This window comes from Lycorma delicatula, chromosome 12 (assembly GCF_047948215.1).
Source record: "Lycorma delicatula isolate Av1 chromosome 12, ASM4794821v1, whole genome shotgun sequence".
Lineage (NCBI taxonomy): Eukaryota > Metazoa > Arthropoda > Insecta > Hemiptera > Fulgoridae > Lycorma > Lycorma delicatula.
The window spans coordinates 44824-72491 of record NC_134466.1 but is presented as its reverse complement, the minus strand read 5'-3'; the positions used below and the strand labels follow the sequence as shown (position 1 = coordinate 72491).

General features: G+C 29.2%; 1 protein-coding gene across 3 annotated transcripts in view; it reads left to right on the top strand.

The window, feature by feature from the left end:
- Positions 1-22377, top strand: part of LOC142332858 (ras-like GTP-binding protein RhoL) — a 202798-nt gene extending 180421 nt beyond the window's left edge. For all 3 annotated transcript variants that reach the window (XM_075379532.1, XM_075379533.1, XM_075379531.1), the window contains 4 exons: positions 1748-1932; positions 9889-10003; positions 14591-14708; positions 17105-22377. In XM_075379532.1, coding sequence (XP_075235647.1) covers positions 1754-1932; positions 9889-10003; positions 14591-14708; positions 17105-17310 — 618 coding nt within the window. In that variant the 5' untranslated portion in view covers positions 1748-1753 and the 3' untranslated portion in view covers positions 17311-22377. The remainder of the gene's footprint in view (positions 1-1747; positions 1933-9888; positions 10004-14590; positions 14709-17104) is intronic.
- The last annotated feature ends 5291 nt before the right edge of the window (positions 22378-27668 follow it).

Below are 27668 nucleotides of genomic sequence, written 5' to 3'. Positions count from 1 at the left end.
ATATCATGGAGTTGATAACAACGCTACTGCCTTTACAGATTCTGAGGAAGAATAGTAAGGTAATTTCATTCTTCCGACTTTTGAAACTTGTATTTTTATTTCAATTTGAAAAAGATTAGGGTTGAGTACGTTCAGGCTCGCAATTAGTAAAAAAAATAATTTTAAAGAGAATCGTTTAAAAATATTGAAAAAATAGAGTATAACGTTTATCACAGTAATTAATTACAAATTGTTTCTCATTTCGGGGTCGGAATATAATGTAGGTGCCAAAGCTACTTTAATTTTAATAGCCCCTTAACATTTTATTAATAAAAATTAAAAGAGTTCGAACCAAAAACTTTTCTTTTTTTTGTCTTCAGTCATTTGACTGGTTTGATGCAGCTCTCCAAGATTCCCTATCTAGTGCTAGTCGTTTCATTTCAGTATACCCTCTACATCCTACATCCCTAACAATTTGTTTTACATATTCCAAACGTGGCCTGCCTACACAATTTTTCCCTTCTACCTGTCCTTCCAATATTAAAGCGACTATTCCAGGATGCCTTAGTATGTGGCCTATAAGTCTGTCTCTTTTTTTAACTATATTTTTCCAAACGCTTCTTTCTTCATCTATTTGCCGCAATACCATTCTCCTATAGCACCGCATTTCAAAAGCTTCTAATCTTTTCTTCTCAGATACTCCGATCGTCCAAGTTTCACTTCCATATAAAGCGACACTCCAAACATACACTTTCAAAAATCTTTTCATGACATTTAAATTAATTTTTGATGTAAACAAATTATATTTCTTACTGAAGGCTCGTTTAGCTTGTGCTATTCGGCATTTTATATCGCTCCTGCTTCGTCCATCTTTAGTAATTCTACTTCCCAAATAACAAAATTCTTCTACCTCCATAATCTTTTCTCCTCCTATTTTCATATTCAGCGTTCCATCTTTGTTATTTCTACTACATTTCATTACTTTTGTTTTGTTCTTGTTTATTTTCACGCGATAGTTCTTATGTAGGACTTCATCTATGCCGTTCATTGTTTCTTCTAAATCCTTCTTACTCTCCTCTAGAATTACTATATCATCAGCAAATCGTAGCGTCTTTATCTTTTCACCTTGTACTGTTACCCCGAATCTAAATTGTTTTTTAACATCATTAACTGCTAGTTCCATGTAAAGATTGAAAAGTAACGGAGATAGGGAACATCCTTGTCGGACTCCCTTTCTTATTACGGCTTCTTTCTTATGTTCTTCAATTGTTACTGTTGCTGTTTGGTACCTGTACATGTTAGCAATTGTTTTTCTATCTCTGTATTTGAACCATAACTTTTTTAAAATGCTGAACATTTTATTCCAGTCTACGTTATCGAATGCCTTTTCTAGGTCTATAAACGCCAAGTATGTTGGTTTGTTTTTCTTTAATCTTCCTTCTACTATTAATCTGAGGCCTAAAATTGCTTCCCTTGTCCCTATAATTTTCCTGAAACCAAATTGGTCTTCTCCTATACACTTCTTCCACTCTCCTCTCAATTCTTCTGTATAAAATTCTAGTTAAGATTTTTGATGCGTGACTAGTTAAACTAATTGTTCTGTATTCTTCACATTTATCTGCCCCTGCTTTCTTTGGTATCATTACTATAACACTTTGCCAACTGTCATGAACAAAAATTTGATATACGTGCTGTTTCAATAATTGATTATTTCATAATCAGTACATATATATTAATTAAGCCGCTGATGTTTTGTTGTTTTTTTCAGATAAACATGTCATACTACAAAGAAAATGAAGGAGGCAATGGTGTTGTTAAAAAACTAACAAATTCACCGGATAAGACTAAAAAAGCACTTAAAGTAACTACTGTTGGAGACGGAATGGTCGGCAAAACGTGTTTATTAATTACATATACTTCAAAACATTTTCCTCAAGAATATGTTCCTACAGTGTAAGTAGATTTTTTAATTTATAAAATAACAATTTTTATTAACACTTGTACCACAAAATTATTTGATCGCGTTAAGTAACTCTGTTGGTATATGAGGTCTGTTCACAAAGTAACTGAACATTATTTTTTTAAAGAGGTGGCGTGTTAGAAAATACTTTATTAAAGGAATTTGTTACAGACAAATGCGCATATAAATAATCCAAAAGAAATTTTTTTGAAAAATCAATCCCCCCACTTCTTCAAATTAAATAATATGATTTTTATTCTTTTGCTTTATCTTTCTTGAGTTAAATATCTTTCAAATTTTGTTGGAAAATTTAAACTTCATATATAGAGCTATCAAGAATGTTTACAATTTTTTTTTAAATTATTGACCCCAGACATAAAATGCAGATAAGGTTTTTGAGAATTTTATTTTTCTTATTTTGGTCTCTATTGAAGAAAACTTTACTTATGCAAATTTATTATGCTTAACCTATATGAATATTTTTTTGAAAAACATCATAAAATTTATACCCCACCTCTAATAAATATATATTTCCTTTTTTGGCTTAACTCTTTAATTTTTATTATTAAAAACACTTTTTATTGTATTTTTATTCATTACTTAATTAGTTTTATTTAATATTTTTAAACTTGGACAATCGGAGTATCTGAGAAGAAAAGATTAGAAGCTTTTGAAATGCGGTGCTATAGGAGAATGTTAAAAATCAGACGGGTGGATAAAGTAACAATTGAAGAGGTGTTGCGACAAATAGATGAACCAAGAAGCGTTTGGAAAAATATAGTTAAAAGAAGAGACAGACTTATAGGCCACATATTAAGGCATCCTGGAATAGTCACTTTAATATTGGAAGGACAGGTAGAAAGAAAAAATTGTGTAGGCAGGCCACGTTTGGAATATGTAAAACAAATTGTTAGGGATGTAGGATGTAGAGGGTATACTGAAATGAAACGACTGGCACTAGATAGGGAATCTTGGAGAGCTGCATCAAACCAGTCCAATGACTGAAGACAAAAAAAAAATATTTTTAAACAACCTTTTAGATTCGAAGTAACAGTACAAGGTGAAAAGATAAAGATGCTACGATTTTCTGATGATATAGTAATTCTGACCGAGAATAAAAGGGATTTAGAAGAAACAATGAATGGCATAGATGAAGTCCTACGCAAGAACTATCGCGTGAAAATAAACAAGAACAAAACAAAAGTAATGAAATGTTGTAGAAATAACAAAGATGGACCATTATGTGAAAATAGGAGGAGAAAAGATTATGGAGGTAGAGGAATTTCGTTATTTCAGAAGTAGAATTACTAAAAATGGACGAAGCAGGAGCGATATAAAATGCAGAATAGCACAAGCGAAACGAGCCTTCAGTCATTAATATAACTTATTTACATCAAAAATTAATTTAAACGTCAGGAAATGATTTTTGAAAGTATACGTTTGGAGTGTCGCTTTATATGGAAGTGAAACTTGGACGATCGGAATATCTGAGAAGAAAAGATTAGAAGCTTTTGAAATGCGGTACTATAGGAGAACGTTAAAAATCAGATTGGTGGATAAAGTGACAAATGAAGGGGTATTGCGACAAATTGATGAAGAAAGAAGCGTTTGGAAAAATATAGCTAAAAGAAGGGACAGACTTATAGGCCACATACTAAGGCATTCTGGAATAGTCGCTTCAATATTGGAGGGACAGGTAGATGGGAAAAATAGTGTAGGCAGGCAACGTTTGAAATATGTAAAACAAATTGTAAGTGATGTAGGATGTAGGGTGTATACCGAAATGAAACGACTGGCACTAGATAGGGAATCTTGGAGAGCTGCATCAAATCAGTCAAATGACTGAAGACAAAAAAAATTACTAAAAAGAAAAAATCTTCTGTTTCAATAACTTTTAATATTAAAATCGTTTTCATCGCCGTTTAAAATGTATAAATTGATACCTCACGAGCCATGTTTGTTAATTTTTGCGAGAATTCCAAAGAGGGAGTTAAAAGTCACTTTTATAAAATTCTTTTTTTAAAGCAATCTTGATTACAATAAAAAAGGAGAAAGAAAAAATCTTTTACAATGAATGTCTTTAGGTGGGCTTGGGCCGCTCGGTAGGGTTTGGGGCTCCCAATTTAGTAAATATTAATTTATTTGCGTAATTAGACGACAATAGAAGAAACCACTATGAAAAAACCATTGTAGTTGTGAATCAAACCAGTCAAATGATTGAAGACAAAAAAAAAAACAACCTTTAAATTTTTTTATTAAATTTTTTTAAATAAAAGTCAGACCTTTATTTTTTGAATTGGAAAGAGTTTTTGGCAAAGCCTGACAGATTTTACACTGAGAAAGTTGTACAAGTTATTGTATGACTTGATCGGTGTAGCTGGGAAAATCAAAGTTTTGTTAGTTCAAAAATCAATTTTTAAAACTCTATACGTATGCTTATACCCAGGTAAATTGTATACCAGTGTTCCAGGAAGTATTTGCCAAAATTTAAGGAGTTGATTCAGGATATGAAAATAAACTGATAAATTTGTGCGGATAAATGCCCTATTTTATTTAATTTTTCCTCTGACATAACATTCCTGATCATATGGATATAATTTTCATTAATGATGCGAGTATTTCTGTTAACCACAAGGTGAATTTTCTGGGGGTTTTTTATTATATCTTAACCCTGAAGGGAGCTCCCTGGAACTTAGAAGTCAAGGGGAAAATTGGCCACTCATAAGCAAAGAATACGATTGGTTGGAATTCTGTGTCTGATAATGATAAGAATTACTCTCACCTTATGATTGGTTAACAAACAATGAATACGATTGGTTGGAATTTTGTGTCTGATAATGATAAGAATTGACCTCTCACCATATGATTGGTTAACAAACAAAGAATACGATTGGTTGGAATTTTGTGTCTGATAATGATAAGAATTACTCTCACCTTATGATTGGTTAACAAACAATGAATACGATTGGTTGGAATTTTGTGTCTGATAATGATAAGAATTACTCTCACCTTGTTAACTCTCACCCAGTTTAAGCAAAAATAACCTGATATATTCACTCTGATTAGTTATAAATATTACAATTATTTGTGCAAAACAACATTAAGATCAAATTTTTTTATAACAAATGTTGAAAGTGTCCACCATTTTCATCAATGTAAGCCATTATACTATTTTACATATTCCGTACAGCAAGTTTACCTTTTCTAATTTTCATAATTCTTGATTTGTGTTGGCTTTCAGTTCTTCAATGTGTGTGGATTGTTTTAAATACACAACCTTTTAGAAATCCCCAGAGAAAAAATCTGCAGGAGAAAGATCAGGTGACCTAGCTGGCTATAAATCAGTCGATATTGTTCTTTCAAGAAATTTCTCAAAAGGTCCATTGTTGCTCTTATTGTTTGACATGTGGCCCTATCTTGTTAAAACATGAATCTCTCATTTAATTCTAGATTTGCAATAAATTGTGTTAGAATTTCTTGGTAGAAGTCTGCATTAAGAGTGTAAGAATATGAGCCCAATTATTGTTTGCCTGGAAATCACACATTACACACCAATTTTCTATGGGTGTAAAGGTTGCAAACAGATGATATGAGAATTGTTGGAGCTCCAATAGTGATCATTCTATCTATTAACGTAACACTTTAATGGTCTTCTGAACAGACTGATTAAGCCATTGACAGTAGTGTTGCCTATCAGCATAATCAGCTGGGTATAATACATATGATACATAAATTCAGTATCGCTTTAAGTTAAGTAGCTGGGTAGCTTTAAGGCGCTATACAAAGATATTCCATTTTGTTGGGAATGCTTTTGAAAAAATTTGTTAGGTGAGTTTAAAAAGCTTACCCTAACATCTTCCAATGTTTTGTCATTAAGTACCGAACATAACAGCTATATCTTTGAATGCAAACAGAACCAGTCCCTTTATTTTCTTTTTCAAACGATGAATTGAAGATTTATTTTGTATATTCTTCGGAACTGCAAAAGCTTCTTACAAAACAGAAGATTTAGTAATTAAACAATTTTTCACCATAAAAATCCCTTCTTCCATGTTCAAAATCATTTCTTCTGAATAAAAAACACATAACCTAAAAAGAAATAGCAGATTATATCAGTTAATTATAAAACAAAATTAGGTAGTGCTGCCAACATCTTCATCCAAAATTATTGTATTAATTTTTCTAAAAAGTATTTTGCTTGGTTTGCATTTTAATGCAAACATCCAGTATAATTAAAAATTCTTTTTCACAGGAACTCTTACATTGAATTTTTAAATTTTTTTTTTTTGTCTTCAGTCATTTGACTGGTTTGATGCAGCTCTCCAAGATTCCCTATCTAGTGCTAGTCGTTTCATTTCAGTATACCCTCTACATCCTACATCCCCAACAATTTGTTTTACATACTCCAAACGTGGCCTGCCTACACAATTTTTCCCTTCTACCTGTCCTTCCAATATTAAAGCGACTATTCCAGGATGCCTTAGTATGTGGCCTATAAGTCTGTTTCTTCTTTTAACTATATTTTTCCAAATGCTTCTTTCTTCATCTATTTGCCGCAATACCTCTTCATTTGTCACTTTATCCACCCATCTGATTTTTAACATTCTCCTATAGCACCACATTTCAAAAGCTTCTAATCTTTTCTTCTCAGATACTCCGATTGTCCAAGTTTCACTTCCATATAAGGCGACACTCCAAACATACACTTTCAAAAATCTTTTCCTGACATTTAAATTCATTTTTGATGTAAACAAATTATATTTCTTACTGAAGGCTCGTTTAGCTTGTGCTATTCGGCATTTTATATCGCTCCTGCTTCGTCCATCTTTAGTAATTTTACTTCCCAAATAACAAAATTCTTCTACCTCCATAATCTTTTCTCCTCCTATTTTCACATTCAGAGGTCCATCTTTGTTATTTCTACTACATTTCATTACTTTTGTTTTGTTCTTGTTTATTTTCATGCGATAGTTTTTGCGTAGGACTTCATCTATGCCGTTCATTGTTTCTTCTAAATCCTTTTTACTCTCGGCTAGAATTACTATATCATCAGCAAATCGTAGCATCTTTATCTTTTCACCTTGTACTGTTACTCCGAATCTAAATTGTTCTTTAACATCATTAACTGCTAGTTCCATGTAAAGATTAAAAAGTAACGGCGATAGGGAACATCCTTGTCGGACTCCCTTTCTTATTAGGGCTTCTTTCTTATGTTCTTCAATTGTTATTGTTGCTGTTTGGTTCCTGTACATGTTAGCAATTGTTCTTCTATCTCTGTATTTGAACCCTAATTTTTTTAAAATGCTGAACATTTTATTCCAGTCTACGTTATCGAAAGCCTTTTCTAGGTCTATAAACGCCAAGTATGTTGGTTTGTTTTTCTTTAATCTTCCTTCTACTATTAATCTGAGGCCTAAAATTGCTTCCCTTGTCCCTATACTTTTCCTGAAACCAAATTGGTCTTCTCCTAACACTTCTTCCACTCTCCTCTCAATTCTTCTGTATAAAATTCTAGTTAAGATTTTTGATGCATGACTAGTTAAACTAATTGTTCTGTATTCTTCACATTTATCTGCCCCTGCTTTCTTTGGTATCATAACTATAACACTTTTTTTGAAGTCTGATGGAAATTCCCCATTTTCATAAATATTACACACCAGTTTGTATAATCTATCAATCGCTTCCTCACCTGCACTGCGCAGTAATTCTACAGGTATTCCGTCTATTCCAGGAGCCTTTCTGCCATTTAAATCTTTTAATGCTCTCTTAAATTCAGATCTCAGTATTGTTTCTCCCATTTCATCCTCCTCAACTTCCTCTTCTTCCTCTATAACACCATTTTCTAATTCATTTCCTCCGTATAACTCTTCAATATATTCCACCCATCTATCGACTTTACCTTTCGTATTATATATTGGTGTACCATCTTTGTTTAACACATTATTACATTTTAATTTATGTACCCCAAAATTTTCCTTAACTTTCCTGTATGCTCCGTCTATTTTACCAATGTTCATTTCTCTTTCCACTTCTGAACACTTTTCTTTAATCCACTCTTCTTTCACCAGTTTGCACTTCCTGTTTATAGCATTTCTTAATTGCCGATAGTTCCTTTTACTTTCTTCATCACTAGCATTCTTATATTTTCTACGTTCATCCATCAGCTGCAATACATCGTCTGAAACCCAAGGTTTTCTACCAGTTCTCTTTATTCCGCCTAAGTTTGCTTCTGCTGATTTAAGAATTTCCTTTTTAACATTCTCCCATTCTTCTTCTACATTTTCTACCTTATCTTTTTTACTCAGACCTCTTGCGATGTCCTCCTCAAAAATCTTCTTTACCTCCTCTTCCTCAAGCTTCTCTAAATTCCACCGATTCATCTGACACCTTTTCTTCAGGTTTTTAAACCCCAATCTACATTTCATTATCACCAAATTATGGTCGCTATCAATGTCTGCTCCAGGGTAAGTTTTGCAGTCAACGAGTTGATTTCTAAATCTTTGCTTAACCATGATATAATCTATCTGATACCTTGCAGTATCGCCTGGCTTTTTCCAAGTGTATATTCTTCTATTATGATTTTTAAATTGGGTGTTGGCAATTACTAAATTATACTTCGTGCAAAACTCTATAAGTCGGTCCCCTCTTTCATTCCTTTTGCCCAGCCCGTATTCACCCACTATATTTCCTTCCTTGCCTTTTCCAATGCTTGCATTCCAATCTCCAACTATTATTAAATTTTCATCTCCTTTTACGTGTTTAATTGCTTCATCAATCTCTTCGTATACACACTCTACCTCATCATCATCATGGGCGCTTGTAGGCATATAAACGTTAACAATCGTTGTCGGTTTAGGTTTTGATTTTATCCTTATTACAATGATTCTATCGCTATGCGTTTTGAAATACTCCACTCTCCTCCCTATCTTCTTGTTCATCACGAAACCTACTCCTGCCTGCCCATTATTTGACGCTGAGTTAATTACTCTAAAATCACCTGACCAAAAGTCGCCTTCCTCTTCCCATTATTATTTATTATAATAATTTAATAATAAATTATTATTTTAAATAATATGAATTAAAAAAAAGCAATTTATTTGCATTCTGTTCAATCTGTACACAAATATGTGTACTCAAAATAATTTTCAATAGCAGTTTCTGAATTGTGAATTATTTTGTAATTTTTTTTATATTTCATGTAGTTGCCTTAACATTACTTCATGTGTTTGTATTTTATTAATGTGAACTTTAAACGCATTTATTTTTTATCTTATAATTTGTTTTTATATTCATAATTTATCTTATAATTTGTTTTTATATTTATAATTTATCTTATATTGTCATGATCTGTATTGGTGCCGTATTGATCTGTATTGGTATTTAATTTGATGTTCAGATCAGAATAAAGATTTATTTATTTCTATCAAGCATTCAGTTTTTTATTTCAATAAAATTTTATATCTTCAAATAATGAATTGGGATATTTTATAATGATATTTCTCAAAATTAATCTTGCTTACCAAATAAATAAGTTTGGAAATTCTAAAATCTTTTAATTATTAATAGAAAACAGGAAAATATCTTAAAACAGATAAAATTTCTTTGTCTTGTCAAAAAAATGGCCCTTAATTGTTATTTTTTACGATCAGTTTTCTAAATATCAGTCTACATTCTTCATACTTCAGATGCTTAAAGATAATCTGTAAGCTTATTTTTTTATGTTGAAAATCCTTCTGACTTTTTGAGGAAGTCCACAACAGATGATATACTTCAGAAGGGAATATAATATGCACAATATAAATATAATTCAAATTATCATTTTACAAGTTCATTTAAACAATTTTTTTTTCATTCTAAATTTCTTTAATTTATTTATTAACTTATAAATTTTTTTTAGAATGTACAATTAAATATATTATTTACTAATTTAAATTTTATCTTTGTTTTAGGTTTGATAATTATCCTGGTATCATAACTGTAGATGATATCGAATACAATATAACTATCTGGGATACAGCTGGACAAGAAGATTATGAAAGACTTCGGCCTCTATCTTACCCTAATGTAAGTAAATAATTTTGTAAGTGAACTGCCAAATATATACAGAATGATTCACGAAGCATGTACAGACTTTCAGAACACGATCTGCTGGTGAAAATAAAGAAGATAATTCATATAAATGTAGGTTCAGACACTTGTAGTTAACAAGTGTCGACTCAATTAAGCCAGACTGGGATTCTTGTGTACTAACTAAGGAATAAATTTAGTGGTTTTATAAGAAATCTAACCTGAAAAATTGAAAAAAAATAGGTCCCAGAACTGCATTTTTAGTATTGTTGAGAAATCTGTGGTAAAAGACAAAAGATTGGATCGCAAAATGCACTATTGTATTTGGCGTAAAATAACTTTTTTAAATGAGTAATAAATGCACAAAAGTTTAAATAAAATTTGTAGGGAATTAATTCTGAGTAAAATGGTATTTAATTAAGTCCATGGAAATTAAATACAAATGTTAAGAATTTCAAAGTTTATAAAAACAAAATATAAAGATGTAGCATTTTTTAACTATGTATTAAACGAAACAAAATTTTCAATATTACAATACAAAAGAATGAAATATTTTAGTAAAATAACAAATGCAAAAAGTTAAACCAACATACAAACAATTAAATAAACTGTTGAAAATAACCTTCATCTTAGTGGATACTTGTTGCCTTACGAATAATGGTTTTGGTGGCTTTCCGTATTTCAACAACAGTGTTTACATTAATTTTTTTGAACTTAAAATTGTAATAAGTAACTCTTCTATTGTATTACACTTTTTCTCATATACTAATGATTTCAAATGGCTCTCTACCGGTAATAATCCAGAGATTTTAAGTCAGACGACCTTGAAAGCCAGTCAGGTTCCACCCACATCCACTTGTTTAAAAAAGTTATGTTTTAAGTGTTGTCTAACTGCCATAGAGCAGTATGGATTTACCCAATTGTGCTGGAAAATCATCTTATCTTCCTTCTTGTTATCAGAAGAACATCTATCTACCAATAGCTTTGGCTAATTATTCTACAAAAAGTTTAAGCACCCAAAATATTCTCATTAAAATATATGGTCTCAATATTTTTGTTGTCTTGAATTGTGTTGGTATCCTGTATCGACAGTGCTGTGTGAATTTTCATGACTATATATGACTGTTTTTTTTTGTTTTTTTTTAATTAAAATCATCCAGTCCATAATCCAAGATGTAACATACAAGAAAATCCCTAGGAAATTTTCTGGAGTTTATCTTGTTTACCTTTTTATGAGGGAAATTTTAATATTAATTGGATATTGAAAATAAACTGATTGCGTTAGCAACAAGACATATGCAATAAACTACTAGAAATCTGTATTAAGGTATACTGTATATCAATTTAAATTCTATTTTCATCAAATATTTGTACTTACTTTACCTTTTCATGTCCGAGTGATGAGACATTAAAACCTTTGTGACCAGTATTGTGCCATCGAAACACCAGAAGCATTTCCTTGCCACAGATCTTCTAGTGTGCATTTGGGTGGGCAGAGGGTGCATGTTAGGAGATGTTCAGAGTCCTGAATCTCGCCGCACTCGCAGTTCCGGTCGTTAGGCTCTATTTGACGCCATCTAGCGCAGTTAACTCTGGTTGGTGCAACCCCAGTTCGAAGCCGGTTTAAAGTCACCCACATTATTTTTACAAATATTTGTAAAAAGAGGTTGTATTTTTAAAAGACAAACTTCATCTGGATTCAAACCCAGAACTTTCAAAATGAAAGACAGATACTACTCAGGGATTGTAATAGTAATGAATTATCTAAATCATAATATTTTTTTAGCTACCTGCCGAAATAATTTGTTGTAAATAAATCAAACTCTCATTAATATTGTAATTTTTGTTTAAATTTTAGATTTCTTCCATAATTTTCAAAATGCTATTGTATGACATTCGCTGAGATAGTCAGGCAGTCACCAGTTTTTAATGCAGGTTTTATGGAAATGCTTTACATCACTTGTTTTCTACACTTGTTTTATCCATTTTTGTTTTATCATATGATTTTTTTTTAACAAAAATGTCTTGATAGGAATTTTTGAAAAAATTAAACCACAAAACACAAATTTTATTTTTATTTTGCAAATTTTATGGTTAAATAAATAAATAAGTCTTTTATCTGATCAGTATATAATAATACATTGTTTAAATCACATCAAAAACGTGTACAACTAATTATATATTTTTTAAATAAAAATGTTTAAATTCTTACACCAGTGCCTGTAAATTCTTTTTTTTAAGTCTTGTACTTTTTTACAATTAATAAGAGTTTGATTTACAATCTTCAAAATGCAGATTTAAAAAAAAATTAATATTTTAAGTTAAGGTCTCTTGTTTTGACCTTAAAGGTTTATATATCAAAGTAATTAATTACTTTGATCAGCTTGATTTAGTGCATGTTATTCAGCAAGGCAAAAAAAAAGTAAAAAGGTAGTTTACTAAGGAAAGTAATAATGGATACCTGGAAGAAGTTGTTCAGAGCACATCTTTAATGTAAAACAAATTATACTATACCAAAAAATTAAAAAACCCAGAATTATTAGAATTTTTATTGATTTTAAGAAACTTCATCTGATTACTGATTTTAAGTAACTTCATCCACAGGGAATTTCTTTTGTAAAATCCTTGAAGATTTTAAAATAGCTTTCAAGAAAGTAAACATTATAAAAGTAATATTAACAAAGACAAAATCAAAAGTGATATTCTTACGGGAAATTTCAGAACCATTAGAAATTAAAACTGGAGTAAGGCAAGGAGATGGACTGTCTGTGATCCTCTTTAATTGTGCCCTTGAAAACCTTATAGGAGAAATGGAAGAAAGAACTTAAAAAGCTAATCAAAAAATGGACACTAAAACTAAATTCTTAAATACAAACATTCTGGCCTTCGCAGACGATATTGTAATTTTTGCAAAAGTTATAGGCGAGGCTAAAATCAAAATTCAAAAACTAAGCAAATGTGCAAGCAAAATTGGTCTTCATATTTCTTAAGAATAACTGGTCTTTCTGTGACAAAGAGAACAAAACTCAAACCCTTAAAATTTCTGACAACAAAGAAATAAGTAGAGTTCAAAAATTTAAATATTTGGGAGAAATCGCAACACCTAATTTAATTGAAAAAAATGAGATGAATAGAGTATAAAAAATGGAAACAGCCCGTCATCTCATGAAGAATATATACAATAGAAAATCCCTTTCCAAATTATAAATCTGTAGTCCTACGAGAAGCACTGTGTGGGGCAGAATATCTGCAATTTTTTTCAGAACAACAAAAGGCAAAAGTAGAAAAAAGAATTTAAAGAAAAATTTGGGGACCAAAATATGAAGATGGAATTTACAAATTGAAAAGTGAAAACGTTTTATGGACATTTATGCAGAATGAACAACCAAAGATTAACAAAATAAATATTTCATTTCTACATAAACAGAGCCACAAAGACCAAGTGGTTTAAAGAAATAGAAATGTTTAAAGTTTTTCAATTCATTTCTAAGGATCTGTGTAAAGGCAGAAATAAATTTAGAAAAGTGATTTGAGAATTGAAGTTTCCACAGAGAAAGAAGAAGAAGGGTATAAATCCGAATAGATGGATGGAAAAAAGGTGACAGTAACAGAGCAAAAGAAGGAAAACTTTTTGGGAAAAGAAAAAGAAATCAAAACTATGTTAATGTGATCTGTAGTGGTTGAAACGAAAAGAGTAATGGGTACCATGATTACCTCTGTGAATTGGGTCAAAAATAAGGCTGAAACTGGGGATGTATTTAATCAAATTCAACTTTTTTTTATCAACAGGTTTTTGAAATAAGTGGCAAAGTATGTTTAGAAATAATTTTGATTATCCTGCACTCCCAAAACTTGATCGACTTTAAATTTTGAATATTAAATAACTTCTATCATACTTTTTCTTTCCTGTTTTTGGTAGTGCCAAAGTGTTGCCTTTAGTGTTCAGATAATACTTCAGAGGATGAGTATGAGTGTAAATGAAGTATGGTCTAGTATAGTCTCAGTTTGACCTTTGCTGAGATGTGTGGTTAATTGAAACCCAACCGCCAAAGAACACCGATGTATCCACGATTGAGTATTCAAATCCGTGAAAAATAACTACTACCTTTACTAGGACTTGAATGCTGGAACTCATGACTTCCAAATCAGCTGATTTGGGAAGACGCGTTCACCGTTTGACCTACCCGGTGGGTTAAATTTTCTGTCACCATTATACAAGATGTAAAAAATTAAAAGTAGTGACAACTACCCCTCTCATATTTTTAATTTTTTCCAAAATTTAATACCATCAATTCCCCATTTATAGAATTTGTTACATTCAGAGGTAATAACCAAAGTACAAGCCAAAACACTTACAAGGGGTTTATGAAACATTGACGTATGCAAAAAACCTGATCAAAAATAGATTTTCAATGGACAAAAGAATTAAAGCAAATAAAATTTTAAACAATTTTTGTGTGAAATATGTTTTATTTTTTTAATTTAAAATTTTGTCTAAAGGTCGCTCATCATATATTAATTAATTAAAATTTGAAATTTAGAAGAACTTGTGAATTAGATTTATATATTTATTTTTTGTTTCAGACAAATTGTTTCTTACTGTGCTTCTCTGTTGATAATCGAAGTTCGTATGAAAATGTTACTACAAAATGGTATCCAGAACTAAAGCATCATTGTCCACATACCCCTATTATACTAGTAGGTGAGTACCATATTCAATCCACACCTATATCAAGTATAATGTGTTCCAAAAACTTGTCGACCTCTCGTTTCTTTAAATTACCTAACTGAATGTAAATTGCTATCACTCTTGATTATTTCATAAGCTTATTACTTATTTTAAAATCTCTCCATTGAAATCACATGTTAAAATAAAATTACCCCTTGATCACTTACAGTATTCCATAAAATTCTGGAGCACCAATAAATATTCTTCCCAAATCTTACTATTACTGAGGAGATCGGAAACCGGTAAATTATTTTTTATTTGTGTATTTTATTGACAGGATCTTTCTTCTTGACTTGAACAAAATCACAATGTGTTTTGACATTCAAATTAATTTTGTAGCCTGTTATAAACTCCTTGATATCTCGGATCCCTGACTCCTAGTTGCCAGTACAAAAACAATTTTACATTTGGGGAAATACTTTCAATTCATCTGTAATTCACTCTCTTAACAAAACATCACGCTCTTAGAAAATATCATTGTTTTCATAAAAATCTAGAAAATTAAAAGTATACTGAAGCAAATCCATACAACTATTAAAGACTATTAATAATAATTTTCCTCCTAAATAGTAGTCTGTTGACGGCAAAGTCTTCTGATACCCAGAGTTACATAACTTTACTGATTTAACCAGAAATTTATGTAATTCTTTGCAGTGTTTTTTCTTTTTCAGTGTAATTTTAAATGATATGTAAATGAAAGATCTAGTATAAACATGATTGACCGTTATGAAAGTTTTTGCGGAAAATAATATATAATTAAGAAAGTTGAAAATTCCTTTTATAGATGTTAGAATTAATTTAAAGAAATTTTAAATATTTTTTTTAATTTGAAAAATGATTCGAAAATTTTATTACAGTTGCTAATTTTATATGATTGTAAAAATAGTAGTTGCAATGCAGCAATTTTTAAATTAAAACTTTTTTGACATTTAAAAAAAATTAAAATGCTTTTGTTTTTATGTTTTTAATAATTTTAGATGGTTTACAATCAAATAATGGTTAGATTACAGAAATATTGAACTTTTCTATAGGCTTACTATGAGGTGGGATTCCTTCAGGCAGTGTTTAAAAAAATGGTGAATTTTTACTTTCCCTGCGATTATAGCTAGAATAGTTATATTAAAGAAGAAAGTATGGTGGTGGTGTGAGAAATAGGATATTGGCTTTTTTTGAAAATCTTTGTGTTAGTTTCCAACTTGTTGATCTAGACCAAAAAAAAAAAAAAACATGTATGCTCATATCTGTGTGTCGCTCTGCTTTGGTCTTTTATATCAGGTTACAAGACGGATTTACAACAAGATCGATTATCTTCAAATTTGGCTCAAATATTTCTTTGTATGGGACATTGATCATATTAAATCTTTTTCAAAATTCGTTCAGCGGGAAGGGGATATCGGAAAAACCAAGTTCAATTTTCTCCTGAAACTTTTTAGAAAAAAACTTTGGCAGATTTGTTCCCTACATTGCATTTATAAATCAAAGTTTTTCAAAAGAATCAACCCCCACCTCTTAAAATTGAAGTATATATTTTTAGGTGGTTCCTTTACCTTCATTCTGTTTTAATATTTAAACGATTTTTCTTTTGATGTTTTATTTATTTAGTCTGATGACGCTCAAGTTTTTTGATCCCATTCGTATAGTACGATTTATCTAAGTCTTCAAAATCAATTGTGAACAAACGTAGCATTAATTTTGTGGTCAGTTTTGCTTATGTACGTCTGTCATCTTAGTATTCTCATGCATGTTCAATCTTCTATCCTTCATCACCATTATGTATATTTTTTCAGTATCCTCTGTAGTTGTAATCTTGAAAAGCTGTGCAGAACATTCAGCATCCTTTATGTCCGTATGACCACTCTGAAGTAACCGAACGGCTTGTAAATTGTATACCAGTTGTTGGAGCTGACTCACCGTAACATTTATCAGGCTTGGTTTTAGTTCCCTGTGCAATTTTACCTTTTAAAAAGTAATTTTTTATCAGCATAAAATTCTTTTTCACCAATCACAATATTTGATGGACTCAGATCACTGGTAACAATAGAATTATGAATATATCTGACATATCTGTTGTAAACTCTCAACAGAGATGCAGTAAACTAAGACTGATCTCAGCAATAAACTACGCTACTTTGGGTTGATTGTAGAACTACTATTTCTTGAATTTTCATGTATTATCAAACATCCTTTTTTATTAGTCTCTATTAAATCTCAACTTATTAACAATTAAAAATTTTGCATTTTGTATGAGTCTTTACTCATCATAAATGTTATAAATTTGGCATTTCTACATCCCCCAATTAATATTTTATTTTACTTTTATTTATTATTGTCAGATGTTCTACTGATCATTTATTTTTTTATTTTTTCAGCTACCAAAACAGACTTACGTTGTGCATCAGACTCTCCAATGGTAACATACTCTGAAGGCAAAAAACTTCAACGTAAAATAAAAGCTGTGAAATATATGGAATGCTCTGCTTTAGAAAATAATGGTTTGACTGAAATATTTACAGAGTCTGTAAGGGCATCGATTAAAAAACATCCATCTAAAACAAGAAATTGCAACGTATTTTAATTTATAATTAATTGTGTTATTTTTTAAATAAATTTATTTTATTTTCTTATTTAAATAAAATTGATTTCTTGTAACCAAATTTGCCAACAATTATATTTTAGGTAGGAAAAAATTAAGCGTTGTATTTATTTATTAAATAACAAAAGTATTTACTACTATTTAACAAGAGTAGTGAAATGTACAAAATAAATTCATTTTTTTCAGTTGGTATATAAAAAATTAAGAATTGATTTTAAAGTTAACTTAAAAAGTTTAAAGAACGTCTGTTAATTTATAAGTTAAAAGAATATTAAACTAAAATTTCTAATTAATTATTATCTTTAATATCTTCTTTTATTAATTAAAAAAAAAGTTTAAAAGTTGGTAGAACTGTTGAAATAATAGAAAAAAGTTTCCATAAAGTGTGATTTTAAAAATAATGTAACAATTAGTAAAAAATAAGTTGATAGATTTAAGCTTATATTCTTATTGTGGTTAAATTTTTTTCTTATGTTTAATATAAAAATGTAAATATTAATTAATTTAAGATAAAGTATTTTAAGAATTCTCATAAATAAATGGACTGATTTTAAATTGTCAATTAATGGATTAATTGTAAAATGGAATGCTCACATTTATACAGAAGTGCGAGAAATGTTGGTCAAACTTGAAGGGATTGATTGATTCAGGACTTTAAAATAAACAAAATGATTTATTTCGATGAATGTATGTCCTTTCTGTTCTTTGTTTGCCGATTTTCATTATTTAAATAAAAATCTATTAGTTACACATGTACCTGGTAGTTGGGGTTCAATTAACCACATTCTCAGGAATGGTTAGCCTGAGTCTGTACAAGACTACACCTCATACATCTCATATGTATCGTTAACTTTTGAATGTGTTCCTTATTTTTCACTAGTTACTTATTGCAATGTACATAATAGGAAAATATATATATATATCTGTTAACATCTTCACAATAAATAAGTTTACCAATTTTTTTGAGAATCCCAAATTGGCAGCTATTAAATATTTTTTTCATTAATAGTTCTGTATATAATATGTTACTGAATTATTTTTATTAGACAAAATGTTAGTCTTATTATATATAGAATGACACTTCATTTGTTAAATTATTTGATAAACAGATGAAATAGTTTAAATTGATAATTGTTAAACTAATAATAATCTCTATTATTAGTATGTGTAAACATGAACAAAATTACTTGTATAATTTTTCCAACAAATTTAAATAATTTCTGCTGTTTATTAACAAATTAAAAAAAAATAATGCATCATTTTGTTCAAAATAAAATGCTTAACAAATATAATCCAATAAAAATAATATTTACAGAGTTATTAATGATTAAACAATTTAAACAGCTGGTATTTTGGTTTTTTGATGATAAATTTTTTTTATAGAGAATGCTGTTAGGGTTAAAATACACAAAATTTAATTAAGATATCTGCATCTGTTCTTAAGATTAAAATATTTTATTTAATTAAACCTATAATGGCAGATTGAGGGGAAAATAAAGCGAAATAAAACATTTGTTGTAAATGTGAATTTTTTGTTTATTTTGAAGTCGTTAATCAGTTCCTTTAGTTTGGTCAACACTTCCCAGGACTCCTGCTTTTACGGCCTTATTTTTATACAATTTTTAACACCTTAATTTTTATTAATCTTTTTTGTATTCTAGATTATTTAATCTAATATTTAAAGAGGTGTTCCCAAAAGTCAAATATTCAAATTTATTTTGTATTTAACCTTAGAACCAACAATCTAGTAATTTTATTTCATTATTTTAATTTTAAAAAAAATTATTAGGATTAAATTTATTATATTTGCATTGTATGGTAATTCTTGTTATAAAAATTTTATTACTTTAATGAAAATGTATAAAATACATTTTATGCTTTTCTCTACTTTTTCTGCTTCAACACATTCTATGAAAAAATATATACCAATGGAATTTTTTTTTGAGATGCATGATATTGCCATAAGTTTGAAGCTTGTACATCGTATAAGATAAGGAAATGAAATTATATAGCGTATGAAAAATGGCGTACCTAACCAGGATTTGAACCTGGGAACTACTTTGTTTAATTACCTTGGTCGTTAATTTATAGAAAAAAATAACATTGTTGATACGTTGTGAGAGGATTATTAAGAAAAAAGTTAAAGTTTTTTTTCAGTAAAGTTCAGAAAACCTTTTCTAGTGTGGAAAAAATTTTGATTGAATGTTAATTAAGTATTGCCTTATTTTTATTTTATTGATAATTTTTTTACGAGGAAGTGCAGGCTTTTTTATTTTACTAGCTTAATATACTCTGTGTTGCTTGGGGACCATAATTTCTTCATAGGCTCATGTATTCCTTTTTTTTTTTTAAATTGTCACTGACTGTTCACAAGAAAATAAATTTCCTTTGCATTTCTTGTTCAATTTACATTTTAAAATTTACCCTGTTTATTACCCTACGTTAGTATGATTTAAATGAAAACACAAGGAGTTTGAATTAAGAACATGTATTTTAAACTTTCAAACTATATAGAATACAATAACTTATGTAACTGAACAAATATGTAATTTTTAATTTGATTTAATTAAAATTTTTTAAACTAATTAATCCTACAATGATCCTTGAAAAGGATTTCATTAAAAGCCATAAGTTATATATTTTAAACACACATAAATATACAATTACAAATACCTATTGTACTACTTAGAAATATGTACAATACACATTCAAATAAAGCTTTCATACTATAATACAACAGAGTTCAAGGCTGTAATGATTTAATACTAATCCAATGCTTACTGTAAACAATTTTTACTCTTGTTTTAAAATACACTAATATTTAAACATATTCTAGAATTATCGACAATGGTCCAAAATATTTTAGAAACTTCTTAAAAAAGTTATTCTATTTCCCAAAATCTATTCAAAAATTGATTAATTATTCATTAATCAATTATAGTTTTTAATAGGGACTTTCTTTTTGGGGGTGATACTTAATGAAAGTAACATTGAACATTAAGCCAGTAGCTGAAAAAATAAATAAATAAAAATTAAGCCAGTAAGTAAGTTAACTTGCATAATAAAGATTATTCACTAAGTACATAATAAACAACTCTTTCTTTAATTTTGTAAACTTAATAATATTTTACCATTTAAGCATTTTTTATTTATTTATAAAATTTAAAAAACATTGTTTTTTATTATAAGTGTGTATATATATATATATTATTTTCTCAGCGAACATAGGTAGATTAGTTAGTTATATTATAGGAGAATGTATGGTAATCGTATCAAATATGGAGTTTTGGGTTTATTGCATATCTTTACATTGTAAAGTTCAACTAGTTCATTTAGACCAAAAAACATGTATGTATGTACGTACGTTTATATTATTGCACATTTTTTGGCCTTGTATCAGAATTGAACAAATAGATTTTCTTTAAATATTTATATTTATATATATATATATATATATATAGGGCATTGATCATATTATTTTTTCTAAATTTGTTAAGAGGGTGGGGAATATCGTGAAATAAGTGATTTTATTTTTTTTTTAGAGGCATTTTAGAGAAAACTAAGGCAAATTTGAAATCTACAACTCATATATAGAATGTTCCATGATGCTTTTCATTTAGTATCGCTTGCCCGTTCCCTCACAGATTCTATTGAAACTACAGACCTTTTAATGAAAGTTCTATAAATGTTCTGTGAAAATTGTAACCTTTAGGATTTATAGAAACAAAATGGAGGCTTTCAGATAAAAATATCAATTAGTCATGGTTATGACTAATTATTAATTAATTATGTTCAATTTGAACAGTTGTTTAACAATACATAGTCTGTTGCTAATCACTTTTACCGGCTATTTTGTAATAAATAAAGATGTCGTTTATCTAAAATTGAAGTTTTTATTTGAAAGCCGCTATTTCATTTGTATAAATCCTAAAAGGTTGAAATCTTTACAGAAAATTTTTAGATCCTTCCTTAAAAAGTCTGTAAAGCTTCAATAGAATTGGTGGGAGAATGGGCGAGCGATACTAAATCAAAAGCATATTCCTCATCACGGGATATTCTGTATATAAACCAAAAAAATCATATATATATATATATATATATATATATATAGTGCGCATAGATATCTATCTGTCCATTTTCAAAATAATACTCTTTAAAAAACCCATTGACTGAAGATTCTTCTTAGGACAATTCCTTACCTTAAAAAAAAAAATAAATAAATAAAATTAAAATTACATATGTGAAAATTTATTAATCCATTTTCTATTCATTAATTTCCTCATAAAAAATAAATCTTTGAACCACTTGAAAGTAATCCACTACATAAAAACCCCTAAAGCAGTCTAAAAAAAACCCTAAAGTAAATAATTTTTGAATAGATTTTATATGTAAAAATTATATTTATTTTTTATCTAAAGTATGTAACTATTTAAAAAAAAAAAAAAACTAAATCAAAGTATAATCTAATAATTTGTGATTAGTATTAAAACCTAATATTCACTGGCTATATTTTTAAGCTATGGAGCATTTTTTACAGTTTATTTTTTATAAAACTATAAAACCTTAGCTTTGATATATCTTATTTTGTATTTTAACAGAGAAGTATTGTTGATTGTCTAATGAAACATAAGCCACATTGTTAGCAACATTACAATAATAATTCCTATTAGTTATAATTATCTCAAATTTTTAGTTGCACTCCTTTTTGGAACATCTATTTTTGTTTAAAATTTTATCCTGTTTATTTGAAAATTCATTTTGATTTTTATAAATAGTATAAAAAAAAATACTGTAAAATGTTGTCAGTCTGTTTGTTTATAATTAATTTTATGTTATCTATTTTTTTTTGCCATTGTTATTGTGCCAAATAATTATATTATGTAATATTTATAGCTTATTTATTTTTATTATATATTAGTTTTATTTTTAAGTTTTTTTTTTTTTATTTTATTTGATAGTATATCTGTTATAAAAACAAATGCAGTATTGAATTTTGTTATAATTAATTTTGAAAATTTGTTTATATATAAAGATCTCTTAGTCCTTTTTCCTGTGTTAATTTTTTTTTTACTTTATTTAACATTTGTATTTATCCATTTATTTTTTTAAACATCATTGCAATGATCGTTTTCTCATTCTAATGAGGGTCAAAAACTTTTCTTTTTTTTTATTTAAGTATTTTATAATATATGGTTTAGCGGTCATAATTTAATATATGCTGTTACAATTTTATAGTATTATACATTTTACAATCAATTAATTTTCATTAAGTAAAATTTAAAACTGTTTTTAAACCATATGCCTTAAAAGGTAAACATAACCTATTAAAAAAATTAAATTTACCTATGAAAAAATATGTTTTTTTTTTATAGGTTAACAGATTTTGTTTAATAATTTCAATTATTATTAATAAAAAATTTACTTTTAAACAAAATGTTTAGGTCTTTTTTAAACATTGAATTATAAAAATTTTAATACGGTAATAAATAACTGTTGTATTGAGGTAATAACTACTTGACAATCAAGTGAAAGAATATATATAAAATAACTTCCCCCCAAATTTTTTTCTATCATTAATTTACAGAATCCTGGACCAATGCCATATTTTTGTTCGATATATCATTTCAGTTTAAAATCTAATGCTCTTCGTCAAGATACTACCCTTTAAAAGACCTGTTGATTAAGGATTCTTCTTACAACAGTTCCTAAAAAAAAAAAAAAAAACATTCGCAGATATATGAAATATATATTCCCAGCCAGGCCGGGCTGGGATTTGAACCCAGGACCTCCAGATAAAAGGCTGAGACACTACCACTCTAACACGGAGACATTCATTAATTTTATGTTAAAAATTAATCCTTTGAACCACTTCAATGTTTTTTTTAAACAGTCATAATTGAACAGTAGATAATTGAAGAAATGGGGAATAGGAAAATTGATGCATCTCAATCCTTTACACCTGCAAATGGAAGGAGAACATTTCAATACAGATTATAACTGTTGTATAGAGGTTAGAGGATTTCATTTTCAGCACCTACAGTTCCACTAATAACATAAGTAGAATTAATTTCTTTTCTTTAACATTAGCTGTAAAATAGTTTCAATTTAAAAAAAATTGAATTAAATATTATTTTAAATGATTTGTTTATTTTATTGTTAATAAAACTTTTGGTACTGAAAGTTCAGTCAGTAGGCTTTTTAATGGCTATAGCTTGAAAGTTTATAGAGATATTTATGCGTGGTTTTTGCCATCAATTTTTTTGTTAAATTTTACTTGGAAATGTGACATACGAACTGCCAGACATTTAAAAAATGTAAGTCCAATATGACAACGAAAGTTTTAGATTAAGTTAAAAATAGTTTAGTATTTCTGTAAAAAGTAGATATGCTATTCGTCAGGGTTCTATAAATAATAATTAGAGAATAAAATAGGGGGAACTTATTTTTTATACGTTTTGTTTTTATAAACAGAGTGGGCCATATTGATGGGACATATTTATATTTTAAATAGTGCGAGCAATAACAGTCGTGCATGTTTTTCATATAGCTTAACAGTAAGTGTAAGGATGGGAGTTACTGATACACGTTTCTTTCATTGTGGTAGGGAGTCATCATAATGTGTACCGCTGTTGAAATTTTGTACATCGTGCAGGTGTTCTTCAGTAGTGCTCCATTATCACAGCAGAACAGCGTTTCAAACAACGTTTTAAGAAATGTGTAGCACTATCCCGAAAGATCAAACTGCATCATACAGTGCACAACTTTTGTGAGACCATAGACATGAACAAAAACTTTGGTTCTTTGGAATTTGGTCCAAAGAACCAAAGCAATTAAACCTCAGCAATTGTGTCGTCAAGTGCGTTACTTACCACTTACCAATGTGCGGAAAATCCTTAAAAAGGACTTACAACTGTATCCATACAAGGTACAGGTGGTGCATAAATTGTTTGATCAAGATAAGGCTCAATGAACCACATTTGATTGGCTATCAGCAAAGGTGATGACTTCATGCAACACCTTATCATGTCCGACAAAGCTCATTTCCACCTCGGTGGTTATGTCAATAAATAACAAAATTATAGGGATAGACAAAATTCGCAACTGTTGCATGAAATGTCATTGAACAGTGCCAGGGATGAAATATGTTCGCAAATGTATCGCTCAACAGTGGTACAACAGACATGACTCATTACACACCACATTCCCGAAATGAGACGGCTTGGCCTAAGAGACATGTGGATGCAGCAGGATAGGCACCATCCTGCTGCATCACACTACTGCAATACGACTGGTGGCACACTAGTCATACTGCAGTAGTCTCAATGAAAACCCTTTGATGGCACTTCCCCGGACGCCTCATCTCCAGATTTATTGATATCCATTGGCCATCCAGATTCCCCACTCTAACTCCACCAGACTATTTCCTGTAGGGGTTATCAAAAGGAGTAGGTATACACCAGAGAGCCCACTACCAAAGCAGCAATCCCTGCCAAAACCCTGCACCTATGTTGAACATGATTGTTAGGGCCAAAGGATGTTCTCGTCAAGGTGGCGCCCATCTAAGGGATGTAAACTTCAAACTCCCGTCCTTTGACAATGTGTTCCACATAGATGGTGATAAATGTGTCTTATCAATATCACCCACCCTATATTTATTTAATGTGGAACTTTTGCAGAATGATTTTTATAAAATTCAACCAACAATGTACAGTATAACTAGGTGTATGGCTACAACGTCAAGATGAAGGCTCAGTCGTACTGATGGAAGTCTTCTGAGGAGACTAAGACAAAAAAAAGCATGTCAAGTCTGGTCAAATGTGAAGGTCTTTTTAACAGTTTTCTTCAACTACAGTGGAATTGTTTGTCACGAATTTCTACAGCAAGATCGTACAAGTCCACAAGTACTACCTAGAAGTTAAGAGACAGGCCTCTCATGCCATTGCTATCCATCTTATTAACTTCATCCTTCTTCTTCACTTCCTTTATCCTTCTAGTGATCCTTCTGATGCAGCTGCCAAGATTTCACTACCTTAACCACATGTCCTAATAGGTTTTATTTTTTCTCTATTTCCTGCTGCTTTCTTCTTTACTTTCTCATTCCTCAGTTTATACATCCTTCATATTTGACATCTCAAAACCCTCAATCAAAAATTATGTCTTTCCATATAAGAATTTAGAAATTAATGATAAAAATTTTTTGTTTGACATATAATGAGAATTATTTTCATCATGCAGAGAATGTCCTTAAAAAATAAGCATGATGTATTATTATTTTACATATGTTACAAATACTTAACATTTTAAATATTATAAACAAATTCAACAATGAATTCGATTTTTTTTTTGTTTCTCTGAATCAAGGTGTGAATTTTAAGACGTGAATGAATTATTATATCATTTATTTGTTGAAGACAATAAGCCACATATTTTATGTGAAAAACAGGAAAACCTTGACATCAAGACAAAGATGTATTTAATGGTGCTGGAGATTACAGTGTAAAGTGAAAAAATATATTGATTAAGTAAACTGTTTTAGCTCCAGAGAGATTTGTATTTTAATTTTTAAATAACCCGTATATTTATTTATAAAATATCCCATTATACATGTACATATACAGAGAATTAAGTCAGAGAGCTGGTGACCTGATTTGTATCCCACTAAAACTTTCCCGGCATAGCTCATGGTATTTTGCCATTTGAATCGATGTGCCTAACGTTTCTCCAGATGCCTCTTTGGTTTGGTTCAGTCATCTTTTTGGTAGTCTTCCACGTGATCTACTGCCCTCGATTTTTCTCTGTACTAGCGTCAAGATTTTCACAGGATTAATGGATTATATGGCTGAAAGAGCAGAGGATGCTCTGGAAGCATACTGCAGACTACCTCCTCCGTATACCCAGTTTGTTTATAATGTAGATGTTTCTCCTCTTTTCTCTCCATGCGATGCAAAGCATCCTTTTGTAGTCCACATTTTGAGTGTACTTAGATTATATTTAAAAACAGACAAATACATTTTTCAAAAATCATTCTTTAAAAAATAAATTTACCTATTTGTCGATTAGTTACTGGATCTCTCATTTGGTTATGACATCTTTTGTAACTTAATACATGAGTATGTTTTATCATTAAACTTGATAGTAATTTTGCTGTTGTAAATTCATTAAATATAACTGAATAATCAGTAAACCATTGAAACAAATGCAAAAATCTTAAAATTAGAACAAGAACTATTTCATCATTATGTTTTGACATATATTTCTGGAAATTTTTAGGGTTGATTTATAACTTCTCTATTTTCTTTATTAATTTTTACTATTGATTATTTTATATCTGGTAATGGATATAAAATAAAACATAGTCCCAAGTAAGCTAGTCCAAAATTTCTCATCTGTATTACAAGTATGATGTAACACTCTAAGGCAGTTAGGTATGTCAAGTTTCTGAAACTATCATAAATTCTATTTTTAAATAGGAATTCTGTTTCTATTTAAAGGAACATATTTTTAATTGTGTTGTCTTTTTTCCCAGAAAAAAATAATTCACTATTTTCAGAATGTAAAATTATTGTCAAAAGACTGAAAACAATTACTGGACTGTTATACCATTGCTAAAAACTTTTATTTTTTAAAGAATAGTAGATTTTTATATTAAACCAATAATTAAGGAGAGAATAATATTCTGCCGGTAAGCCTGGAATGAACTTGTTATACATGAGAAGGATTGTGCTATTTTTGAAGTAACCCTCTTATTAGATCACTATGAACCATTTGGTTGAAAATTCTATCAAATAGCAAAAAAACATTACTCTTTAATTGCCACCCACAAAAGCATCTAAAAAATTAAATTTGGAAGCAAGTTTTAGACAGAAATGTTTGTAAATAGTTCATTAGGCTTCCTTAAAAGGTTTTTCTATGGTGCTATCAACATGCAATATGTAGATGAAGTGTAATTACATCTTTAGTTGATGCAATGCAAGAAGTTCTGTATCCATTATTAAGGTTTCCTGATTTTAGTGCCATATAAACTTTGTTCAATAGTAATCAAATCGTTAAAGATAATTTAAAAAAAAAACAGATTAATGTATTTACAACTCCTAAAAATGAGATAAAAAGCCTAAACTAAATGCACTCAACTTTACTAAAATAGAATTAAATATTTATTTCTGAAGTACTAAAATTTCAAAAGAGGGCTGAAGTAAGGAAGTTATTAAAAGCAGATTTTTGTTAAGTAAGCAGTTTTTTTTTTTGCAAAATAGAAAAGAAATTCTTGAATTATTATCTTGATCAGAATTTGAATATTTATTTATTTCAGATATATTTCTCATTTTTTAACTATAGTTTGG